This window comes from Anabrus simplex, chromosome 2 (assembly GCF_040414725.1).
Source record: "Anabrus simplex isolate iqAnaSimp1 chromosome 2, ASM4041472v1, whole genome shotgun sequence".
Classification (NCBI taxonomy): domain Eukaryota; kingdom Metazoa; phylum Arthropoda; class Insecta; order Orthoptera; family Tettigoniidae; genus Anabrus; species Anabrus simplex.
In genome coordinates this window covers 673,044,917-673,058,029 of record NC_090266.1, presented here as the reverse complement: position 1 = coordinate 673,058,029, position 13,113 = coordinate 673,044,917, and the positions used below count along the sequence as shown (strand labels likewise).

The 13,113-nt window shown below is 35.6% G+C and overlaps 1 protein-coding gene across 2 annotated transcripts in view; it reads left to right on the top strand.

Moving 5' to 3' along the window:
- The window catches only part of LOC136864354 (leucine-rich repeats and immunoglobulin-like domains protein 3), a 238,509-nt gene that overhangs the window by 23,734 nt on the left and 201,662 nt on the right, over positions 1-13,113 (top strand). For both annotated transcript variants that reach the window (XM_067141239.2, XM_067141237.2), the window contains exon 3: positions 12,978-13,049. In XM_067141239.2, the coding sequence (XP_066997340.2) occupies positions 12,978-13,049 (72 nt within the window). The remainder of the gene's footprint in view (positions 1-12,977; positions 13,050-13,113) is intronic.

Here is a 13,113-nt window from a genome sequence, read left to right as displayed (position 1 = left end):
ATGAAAACTCCCCAACATCCTAACTGAATATTGGCGGGAAATAGCTGAGGAGTTAGATAACTTTCTTCTTTAGCATGCCAATCCTCTGGTTCATACATTTTCTGATACTGCTGGTACGTAACACACTGGTTCATCATAGTATGCCAGCTATTCGATACCTACTCTGATGCACTGTTTTGAATGAGCAGTGTGCGCACTTAAGTCAGAGGCTCAGTTAGTAGTAGTAGTAGGAGTAGTAGTATGAACTGGTCTGGAATTACAATTTAGCCCTATTCCAAATTATAGTGACTGACGGTAGGCAAGCTGGCCTACCATTACAATGAAAATTCCCTAACCCAGTCTTGATATGAGAAAAGACGTTGGTGACTTGCCCGCCGTGCTTCTAGGGCAACATTAAGAGCTATGCAACTTAATACAATCTTGCTCACAAGGTTTACACTACCCAACCTAGAATTCTGTATAAAATTTAGAATTCCGTAGCGAAGCACGGGTACATCAGCTAGTCTTTAATATGTGTACTATTATATTTAAATGTGAATGGAACTGTAATTGGAAACTTGTTCTCTGTTGTATGTTTATCATTAAAATTAAATTGGACTTCACAGCATATAGTAAATTGTTTTAAATCTGTCAAACTTAGCAATATGAGTAAGCAAGCAATCATTTCTCATGCTCAAGTTCCTACACATGTAAAATACATGAAAGCTAAATCTTCCCAGCCGGCAATTTCTTTCTTTACAAAGAAATATGCCTCTACTCCACCTCTGTTAGAAGATGTGCAGCCAATTACACCTCATTCACCGCTACAAGAATTAGTAGTACCAGGAACAAGTCGGACAAGTTTTGAAACTTTCACTGTTAATTAAGATAATCTTACTTCAGCTGAAGCAGTGTGGGGTTGCCAGGTCACCTCTAGGAAGATGTCTCTGAACTCCTGTGATGAAACCTCCACGTTGGCTGAACCAATGTGGGGGTTTGAGGTCATCACTAGGAAGATGTCTCTGAACTCCTGTGATGAAACATCCACAGCATTTAAAAATATGTTCCCAGTCAGTCAAATCACTCAGATTGGCCTCATATTTTCAAGAAATTTTGCAAAATTACACAAAACTGTTCTCTGACAATGCTGTTTATTTTGATGAATCATTATACAAATTTGTTCAAAGAGGGAAAATGAATTTGTATGTAAGGTTTTGGGATGTAAACCTTCGAAATATGTCATCTAGATATTAGAATAGTGTATTTTTAAGGCAGGGCAAGTGCTGATCATTTGCGAGATGATCTTATTCATGGATTCTGTCTACTTTTTGAAAATGTTTTGCAAATCTCATTGGACAGGACAAGTGTTAAACTCAATTTTATGCAAAAACTTCAAAGTCATTCCCAAATGCCAAATTCAGAGAGCAAATGTCTTTGATTTTGGCATAGGCCTATGCAGTTTCCATACCAAGGTAGTTAGAGTAAGAGGTAGGGATCACGCGCAGGTCTCCCCATCCCGCTTGGCCGTCTAGTGACGTCATAGAGAACCCTTAGCGCCTTGTCTTCTGTTTGAGGTAATGCACCGCTGTGAGCTATTCTGGTTTAGCCACAAGTTAGACATAAGAGAACTTCATTGATATTTTAACATCACCTCAGAAAAGGCATACCGTTTCACTATTACATTAGAGTAATAATAGATCAAATACAGTGTGAATCAAGCAGCATTACTGAAGTATTTCGATCTCTATAAAAAGTTGTAGCAATGCTAAGACTGTGATTACAGTGGAATGGCCATTCCATATGTTCATGTTCTCAACACCTATGACAACAATAACAAGGGGGCTCTAATTGTTACAGACACAAACATGAAAGCTTGATGGCTGCAAGAAGTATGTCTGTTGTTACAAACAATATTAGGAAACTATATACACTGTCAACAACACAAACAGCAAATGTTAGGAAACTATAACTGTCCACAACACAAACAGTACAGTAAATGTTCTTATCTAAGTGCCAGAAACTGACAAATTCCACGTTAATATTAGATAAGCTATATAAATTAATGAGCCTGTATATTAACATTCTTAACACTGATTTCATATACAACATAATAAACTGCCTTTCATAAAAAATTAACAGGTGTGTTATATACAAAGAATAATGCTGATTTAAAAAGAAAAGTATTAAACACACTTATAGCATTGGTGAAATTTATTTGCTTTTCTTCTTTTTTTATCGGTATTGTATTAACTGAAACCTGGTCTCTTGAATATCTTTCTTTTGTTTAAAGCATTCATTCAAATAAAATAACGGCTTCTCACCTAGCAACTTGCAGACTGATAAATTTCGGGGAATTTCTTCTTCAGGATATCCGTAAGGTTTGTGATGTTGTTAGAACCTTCTTTCAGTTCTTTCCTGTGGTAAAATTTGAACTATTTTTCCATTTGCACTACCGTGGTGTACCATCTCTCTGTAGGCTGCATCAAACTGTCTCTAGACATCTTTGAAATCTAATTTTCACCCCTTGTAGGTTGACCTGTTTTCTCTCCATAATCGCTTTCTATATCAAGGTTCTTCTTTACCCTAAAAGCTATATAACCAGTGAAGTCTGCAAGCAGCTCATCACGATCCTTGGTTTCACGACTGTCCTTGAGCTGTTCCACTAGCTCTTCAAGGGCTTTAACGAACCCTTGCTCATCCTCCGATAAAGAATCGAATGTTGTGGGCTTAATGCTGGTCTTAGACTGGCACAAGATATCAGAGTTTTGATTGACTTCATCAGTAGCATAAAACATACTTGGACATAATATTTCATAATCTTCCGGAGAACAGTTGGAATTTCTTATCGCCTCGGAAGCATTGAGGCTGAGAAGCAATGATTTCACCCTTTGCGTCACAGCTGTCGGAAGAGGATGGTCATAAAATCTTCTGAATCCTCAAAGCTGAGAAAGATAGCTTTCAATAATGTCTTGATTACTTCTTACTGCCACCATTGATTTAGGTCATTGGCTTTAGGGAATACATGGAAGTGTATATTTCGTTCCTTTGCGTGCCTGCTATGCTTTGTGCAGCCTGCAATGGGTCAACAAACCATTTAACGTTACGAATTTCATTCTTCGGGTTCCGTATTGAATCAAGATTCACAATGTACAAAGAAAATAATAAGATCCACCCTTTTCAGTACTATATATTATGTGAAAATTTGTACATTTCTGTTAAATCACCAAGTTTTTAAACTTTTGGTACTGGTTTCGACAATACTGTATGTCTGTTGTTACAAACAATATTAGATAATTGAGAAGTCTCCACCTTATCAATACATTAATTTATTTATTTTAAAGTAGTAAATTCAGTCAGTACCGGTTTCGATCCCTATGGGATCATCCTCAGTTGACACACAAAGAAATAGCCTCCACGCTATCATCACAATAAACGTGTATTGGCTAACAACTACATAATTCAAATTTCATCAAGATGCACGGCACTTCTAACGAAATTCAACTCATAATAGTCACCATTTAACTCAGCAACGACACACGCAACTTTTCTCAACGATATCTATAGACCAAGATAACTTTATTACTAGCAACAATTTATGAAAATTGTAATAAATGGAAAAACAATATAAAGTTTAATTTAGCATACATATGCCATTCACTTACCAATTTACTAGTGCAAAGTGGTAAAAACAAACTATATGAATCCACGAACCTGCTACGCAAGCGTAGCAGGGGGAGAGGTGATACTCTCACGTGGCGCGTCCCAGGTGGCGGATAGGGGTTCCTAACCGGCTTGCCGGCGGACTTGAGGCAAATAAAATACCTCTCGCGGACCAAACACACACCCCCTGTGGGTGGGGGAGGCTGACGAATAATACACCCACGGTATCCCCTGCCTGTCGTGAGAGGTGACTAAAAGGGGCGACCAAGGGATGATTGAATTAGAACCATGAAACTACTTTTGATTTGTACCATCACGCGGGGAACACCATGGGTTGCCTGTACTTGCGAGTTGTACCACTATGTTCGGTACGAAATGGGTTTGTGTTTAGTAGTAGTCATGAGCTTGGCCTGGGGGTTTCCAGTACTCGTGCGTCGTACCCATGTGAGCACCACCGCGGGTCTGGGCGTAGCCTGTGAGTTGTACCACTATATGAGCGACACCGTGGGTCTGCGTTGCCTTTGATTAGTATCCACTCTGTGAGGAACACCACGGGGCCCGTGGGACCGGCATCCGTGCCTAGTACACCTAGGTGAGGAAACTCATTGGTTTGCGTTGGCTATGAGTGGCGCCATTGTGTGAGAAACACCATAGGTCTGCGTTACCTGTACGAAATACAATACTTGTGAGTAGTACCGTCTTGTGTGGAACACCGTGAGTTTCGCTACTTTTGATTAGTACCCCAACATGCCAATACCATGGTTCTACTTTACTCGCGACATGTACGATTCTGTGGGGCCTTAGACATGGATTTTGCACCCCTTTCGACATCAAGCATCATCGTGCTTTATGAGTGGTCCCTTGGTCAGTAATCAATTATGTATGATCTTTGTATGAGTCTGATCCACTGTATTTTGGTTGTTTGTTTCTTTTTTTTCTTTTTTTTTTCTTTTTTGTTAGGTTCATGTCCATCCATTCATTCTTCATGACGACATTATTATTTGTTTTGGTCAGTGGATGAATTTGACATTTTTGTTCTTTCATTTCGTACCATTAGGGGCCGATGACCTCGATGTTAGGCCCCTTTAAACAACAAGCATCATCATCATCAAACTATATGAATAGAAACTGGACCTATTCCATTAGTTTACTATTTTATCTACTTTTAACCGGCTTGCCATGTCAGATCAAGAAATTTTCATGTATATACTATAGACGATAAAAATCTTATAGTACTAATGTTAACAAATGTAAACCTCATTTTATGCACAACAAAATAGATGCATGAGGTAACACATGTCATTTAACAAGCATTTTTTAGCCAAAAAAGTTCCATTTCAATAAGTATTTCATGTTTGTTCCAATTGGACTAGTTACACAAAAGTGAAATATCCTAAATATCAATGCAAAAAGTGTAAATAATCCTATTGACATTTCATAGATCAGATACAATGAAGTGATAAGCCTCAAATAAATATTTTCAAGACATTACAACAAATTTACAATTACTAGTGTGTATAAGTGCAAACTTCATTCCATGTTCAATAATATAGGCACAGTGTGATGATATGCCTTAACAACAATGTACTTTTTAAGCCAAAGATAGACATATTTATCATTTTAATAAGCAATTTTGAATGTTTGAATCAAATGGATCAATTATATTAAGTGTAATATCCTAAACACTAATGTAAACAAATGTAAAATCCATTTAATGTATAATAGTCTAGACATAGTGTTGTCATGTGCCTCACACAGCAGGTGCTTTTAACCAAAGATATACTCACCAATATTTTAAAAAACAACTTTTAACGTCTGATTTAATTGGACTAGTTTTACAAGGTGTAATCTTTCATATGTGATGTTTTTGTAACTATTTCTTTGTGTGTCAGCTGAGGATGATCCCATAGGGATCGAAATCGGTACTGACTTTAAAGTAAATAAATTAATGTATTGATAAGGTGGAGACTTCTCAATTATCTTTATGTTGTAGTAGCAATCAATACGGAGACGAAGCTAATAGACTATGATAAAACTGTGTGTCATCATCAGCCTAGGACAAATTATACAAAGACAATAAAATATATTGATCATGACTCTTATAGTAATATTGTAATATAGAAAATACACATGTTAAAACTAAAATAATATTTACACATATAGGCTGATTAATACAATGGAAGTCGTTTATACAGTAAGGTGTACACCTTAGTAATTATAATTAAAAAGATTGACATGTTAAAGTAAAATTCCATTTTTGTACTATATATTTTGTAGTAAAATTTAATTATCAGCTTTTGATCTATCGTAAATTTATCTGTTAAGCAGTCTGGTTCATTTTTAGAGAGGCGTTATAGCCATATTTGGCATGTTAAAAGAAGTAAACAAACACTTAGTCATAAGTCATAGTCATAAGAACTCGACAGTCATCAATAACTTTTAGCTCATGACATAACAAGTTACCCTCACCACCGTCAAATGATTTTACTTCTGATCCAACATTCAACACGTTAGCTACATTCTACTGTCACATTGCCTTTTCGACCAGCTTGTCAACAAACCCATATTCTCAATAACGTTATAACATCATATCAAATGAGATGGTCCATAGAGGTCCAATATAATCATCATATATTAACCTTCAACAACCTCATACTTCTGCATCAAAGTGAACCACAACATCACCATATGCTATTGACTTTTAACTTACGTAAACAAATTATCACAGGTCACTTGACCATCTCTCAACTTTATTTTATTCAACGTTATGTTTTAAAAATACGATTCCGATAGTCATTCTCATTATTATCTAGTTCCAACCGCTAGTCGATCATCATTTTACAGCAATTTTAACACTAGTCTATAACAAACTATCATTTTATTCATTTTACTCATATTAATAGTCTTTCAATGTTACTATTGTAAATACTTTCCCCAATTATAAACTTCTCGCTCATAGCATTGCCTTTAAAACCAATATTGTACTAGTCTTTTACTATAGGTTAATTTTCTTTCAAGTCTCTTCAAGGCTTTTTATAAATCAGTTTTATCTTATTTATATGTAAATCAGGTGCCTGATTTTATTTCAAGGTTAAACCCATGGCTGATGGTGCCTGTATGTAAGGCGAAACATGTACCATTTTAATTAACATGTCAGTGTAATTCAACAAAGACAAGGTTTATTGTATTGGTTAGGTGGACAAGTTAATTTATTAACTTATTGTTATTATTTCGATGTCTCGAATGTCACACAACTGTTTATAACCAGGATTTTTTGAAGTTAAATAATTTATTTTTTCTTTCACTTTTGGTCCTATACTACCAGGAACCGAATTTAGATTGGATATTGTTTTTTCAAAAACAGTATTTTCTTTAAGGGAGATCCTACTGCTTCCAGTGACGTTATGGCGGTTGGCAAAAAAGAAAAACTGGCATTTATGGAAACAAGATTCTCTTCTTACTCAATGTCTGCCAGAATATTTTGCACTGTTTGTATTGATGCAGCTTCATTCAAGTCCAATGAATTAACAACCTCCTTGAATACATCTATGTGCTGAGCACAATACAAAGCTGCATCTAGCCATGTTCCCCATCGTGTTAACACTGGTGCAGGAGGAAGTGGGATATTAGGTGCTGTTGATCTAAACAACTTGACTCTTGAAGGAGATTTAACAAAAATTTTCTTTGAACAGGCCACAAATCAATCTACCAATGGGAAATAATTGTATTGTCTCAGCAGTGCGATTAAGTGCATGTGCCAAACAAGTTATATTAATTAAGTTAAGAAAAATGCCTTTCAGTGTTTGCCCCTTTTTTACCATATAAGTACCTGCATCGGTAAGAAATAAAAGTAGCCGGTCGTATTTGATTCCAGATGGCCATAAGCATTTCAATGAGTCCATCACACACATTAAGAAAGTAGGGTATTGTCTTTTGTTCCTAATTTAAGGCGCCCACAATTACATTTGCAATAAATCGGCCCTCAGAATTGGTGGTTTCATCAATGGACAACCACACAAACTGATCCGCTAATTCAATTTGTAAATTTGACAATACGTTATTGTAACAACGTTGTACTTGCTTCAGGCACATGTTGTCGAGTGTATTTGGCAAGAAAATGTTTTAATGTGGGGTTATTAATTTTATACAAGGGCATATCAGCAGCTAAAAATGCTTGACACAAGTCGTAAGAAAATTCGCTAATCCTACTTCCTAAACACTCTAATACTTGCTTTTGTACAGGCTCTTTATTTGCGAGTTTGCTAGTTAAATTCTCCTTATGTTTTGCTGTGTTTATGTGTTCAACTATTTGAAATCTTTTCTCACTCCCTATAGTTTTCTCACACGCTCCACAGAACAGTACCCTATTATCTGTAGATATTAAGTCACCTGAAAATTCCTTCTGTAAATTTGTTAATCTACATCTCAAAGTTGCTCTTATTTTTGGCATTTAAAAACCTTTTTAACAGACACTTTATACGCAAAACATAGTTTGGTCACAACCAGTTCACAACACCGTTACACGACTCAATGGACAGCCAATCAACAGGTAAGCACAAAACGTGAGGGTAGATGATGAAACAGTGGATTCACTGCATGACATCATAACTCCTCACCACATGACAAGTTGTGTCATCATGTGCGACATTACTGCCAACATCAACCAGATGAAGAAAGCTGATTAAAAAAATACTGTAAAAACCATTAAACTGATTAAAATATGCCATATACACGCTAAAATATTAAAATATGATGTACTTATCAAAATCATGAAAATATGCAGTTATATGCACCATAAGAGTATGTTCATATAACTGAAAATTCCATAATTTGTGCACATAATGTATAAGCATACATTTTTAACCCTAAAAAAAACATGCAAATGCATGAATTTCCGATCCCTATTGATGATTATTTTTGTATATCATTTGCCACTTAGATAGACAGATCATTTGCAAATAAAGTGATTTTGATTGGATTTGAAAATATCTGGAAAAGAAAACGTATATTAACAGATTATGCCTGAAGTAGATACCATTAATTAAAAACAGAATGACATATTACATTCTTGAAATATCATCAGATTCTGTCAAATCACACTTCTTAATTTAAGAAAGTTTTGAATTGATGAATATTATTAAGTAATGTAAAAATATTTACTATATCTTAAATTCTGTTCAAGATAAGTTCTAACATTCAACCATAGGGTCATCAAAAAAGAATACCCGTAATTTGAAAAGAATTGGTGCTTCAAAGTATTGTATAAACAGAATTTCAACATAAATGTTTTTACATTTGTTAATTATATTCATCAATTCATAAAATTTAGATAATTTAAAAGTTGGATTTGATAGAATCGAGTGACGTTCTTTCAAGATCGGAACATGTCAGTCTCTTTTTAATTAATGTACAGTCTGTTAATAAACATTTTCTTCTCAGGTATTTTCTAAAGTTATGTTATATTGAATTAGTTTTTACAGACTGAAGAACCTAACAGTTATAAATTAACTAAGTCAAAACTGAGAAATTATTTGCATTATAACATAAACAAAAAAAGTGTGATTCCTAGATAATATCCCTTGTGAAGTCTGTTTAATTCCATAAAAGTGCCATCGCTGTGTGTTGAACATCAGCATTCCAGATGATGTTAACATTATTGTATTATTCGTGTCACCATCATCATCATCATCAGTGTCCCACTACAATCACCCTGGTGTGGTTAACAAGCCTCCTCCACTCTTCCACTTTTCCTGCTCCATTACTTCTGCCACAACCAATCCAGCTTCTCTAATGACCTTCCAAATCTGGTCCATCCACCTTCTTCTCGGTCTTCCAACTGGTCTCTTTCCCTTAACTTCTCTTTCCAATTCCCTTCTTGCTACCCGTTCCTTTCCCATTCTTTTTAGATGTCCGAACCATCTCAGCCTTGCTTTCTGTATGTTCTGTACTAATGGTTCTATATTTAGCTCTTCTCTGATTTTAATATTTTGAATTCTATCTCTTCTTGCCTTTTTAACCGATGTTCTTAAAAATAATCATTTCTATTGCTTGGATCTTACTATCTTGTCTCTTATTAGTTACCAGCATTTCTAGTCCATATGTTACAGTTGGTATGAAATAGCCTACTGTTTATATAATGTTAATTTTGTTCTCTTGGGTACTTTCTCATCCCAGAAAAACTCTCAGACTTGATGATAAAATGTTTTACCTTTACTTAGTCTGTTATTAATTTCAGGGTTGATTTCATTACTTCCATTAATAATGCTACGCAGATATGTAAACTGTTCTACACTCCCTAACCGTTCTCCATCTATGTTTACTTGGCTTCTCTTTTTCTCTTTTCCACAGCGCATGTCTACGGTTTTCTTTTTACTAATTACCATTCCAGATTCCTTCAGATTTTCATTCCAAATGTCCAATCTCTTTTGTACTTCCTTTTCTCCCTTTCCCCAAATCACATCATCTGCAAATACCAAAGCATTCACTTCATCACTACCAATACTCTGTTTTACACGTTTTATGATTTCAACCATCAATATAATAAAGAATAATGGCGACAGTGCACTTCCTTGCTTGAGACCATTTTTGTATAAAATGTTTCAGTGTCACCACTCTCCACTTGTACACTGCTTTTACTCTCATGAAACATTTTTATCTTGAAAATTAATCTTTTTCGTACATTCCTTTTCAGTAGGCATTCCCATACATGTTTTCTCTTAACTGTCTCATAAGCTTTTTCCAAATCCAAAAATATGAAGATGATTTCCTTGTTCCTTTCCAGATGCTTTTTCATTATTGTTTGCACTGTAAATATAAAGTCTGCTGATCTATTCGGTCTATAGCCATATTGTTCTTCCTCTAACTGTGTTTCTGTTATATCCCTCAGTCTTTTGTCTATCCTGCTGCCTTAATCATATCAGTATTGAATTAGTCTCTTCCACTAGGTTTACCTTTGTCATTGCTTTCACTGCCCTTTCAAGTTCCAACCATGTTATCGGGTTATCTTCTTTTTCTCAGTCTATTATCTCCATTTTCTTATCTCCTTCTTTCTCTAAGCAGTCATCCTCATTATAAAGTTTTTCAAAATACTTTGCCATCATCTTTTGAAGACCCTGTTCGTCATGTACTATGGATCTCTCTTCTCTCTCTAATGCCTTTATTTTTTCATGATGTATTCTTTTTGACATTATTACTCTGTATAATAGTTTCTCATCTCCTCGACTATCTTGCTCAATTTTGTGGGTAAACTCTCCCCAACATTTCTCCTTTTCTTCCTTGATACTCCTCTTTACTTTAAGTTTCAGTCTTTTGTATTCCACATGTAACCTTTTAATGTTAGTCTCATCCCTCTGATACGTTTTTTGCTTTTCCCTATTCTTTCTTCACCTTGTTCCTTTTTTTCTCTTTTTATTATTTTGTCTGTCCATCACCGTGTCTCCTTTCACTTAACCTTTGCTTTTGTTTTCCCGCATACCTCAGTTGCTGCTTCCACAAATGTCTGTCTTAAATTGTCCTACTCTTCTTCTCCACGTCGTATTTCTGTGTTAGTCAACTTCCTTTTTATCCAATTTTGGAATGCAACTTTTTTATCCTCCTCCAATTCCTGATTTCCTGATCATTGGTTTCTTCTTCAGTACAATTTTAGGGATTTTTACTCAGTTTTAATTCCACAATTAATAATCTATGATCACTTTCGTTACTTTCACTGGGGATTATCTTCGTATTTGTGACGTATCTTCCCCATTATTGGTCTGTTATAAAATCAATGAGTATTCTGTACTGTCCATCCCAACTATATCTGCTGATCTAATGGCTATTGCTGTTCATACACCATGTGTTTTCTTTATCAGGTTATTTCTGATACAAAAGTCCAACAGTTTCTCTCCGTGCGGTTAGAGTCGCGCAGCTGTGAGCTTGCATCTCGGAGATAGTGGGTTCAAATCCCACTGTCGGCAGCCCTGAAGTTGGTTTTCCAGGGTTTCCCACTTTCACACCAGGCAAATGCTGGGGCTGTACCTTAAGACCACGGCCGCTTCCTTGCCACTCCTAGGCCTTCCCTGTCCCATCATCGTTATAAGACCTATCTGTGTCAGTGCGACATAAAGCAAAATAGCAACAAAAAAAAATAGTTTCTCTCCATCTTCATATCTGTCCCCATGCCCATGTGGGCCCAGAACGTTCTCATATCCCATTCTATCATTTCCTACATGAGTTCAGATCTCCCATTATCATGATCCCATCTCCAACAATGTGTGTTTCTAGTTCATTGAGGAAATCATATTTTTCTTCCATGCTACATCCTGTCCATGAAGCACACACCCGTATTATCTTCAGTAGTTCCTTGTTTATATATATGTGCATTATTATAATTCTTTCATTTACGTACTCAACTTTAGCTATTGGTTCAACATTCTGATTCACTATAAATCCCTCTCCATTTCTTTTTTCTTTACTGTTACCCATCCAGTACAAGGTGTACCCCTTTCTTAGTTTCTTCATTCCTTTCCCTTTCCAGTTTACTTCAGTTAATCCCAGGATGTTGAGTTTTTGTCTCTCCATTAGGTCAGTCAATTCATTTTCCTTCCCGTTCATTATTAAAATATTTATTGTTCCAAATCGTGTTTTGTTCTCTGATCTAACACTTGCACGAACATCAGCATTACCATCATACTGTGCAACTGTAGCCAGAGACTTGTCAATTCCATTTCCATTTTTTAAACTTAAATCCAAGGCTTGTATTATAGTTGAAAGCAAGCACAAATTTACTCATCTGCTGACCTGCTAAGCCTAATGCATCTGAGGATTTTCTCTTGGGACTTACTCCCTTAGCAGTTGAAGATTCCTCTTCTCTACAAGGCAGTGGTTTCCTCTTCTAATTTTCTCCAGAGAGGATGGGTTGCCTCATCCATAATCTTTGCCATTTCGAAGGTCTCCGTCTCTGCCTAAGATGCTGTTAAGGTCTTCACCCGTAACCCTGGGCATGAGTTCCACGTTATACCCCGTAAGACTGGGTCCGTGCCGATGTGCCAGACAAGAATTGTTCCTGTACAGAAACATTTATTTTTATAGAAATACAATGTTTAAACTAGGGGTTTTTTTTTAATGGAGGAAAGGTTCGTATAAATTGGTTTTACTTGCTGCTAAAATATTTGTTCTTGAAAGTTGAGATTTGATATTTATTTCTCTTATTATCTTAATATATCATCTTCAGTTCAGGCATCCTGGATTAACAAAATAAAATAAAAAGAAACCTGTTACTTAACCATCATATTTCTTGCACTTAGTATGAAGATATGATAGGTAACTACATTAATCCTTATGTATTTTCTCTTTTTCAGGGAGCTCAGTGCTAATAAGTTGAAAGATGATGCTACAATAATTTTAAGAAATTTGACCTTTCTTACTAAATTGTAAGTACTTATGATTAGTAAATTTTGTGTAGATGATCATGTATTAATTTTCATTAAAGACTGT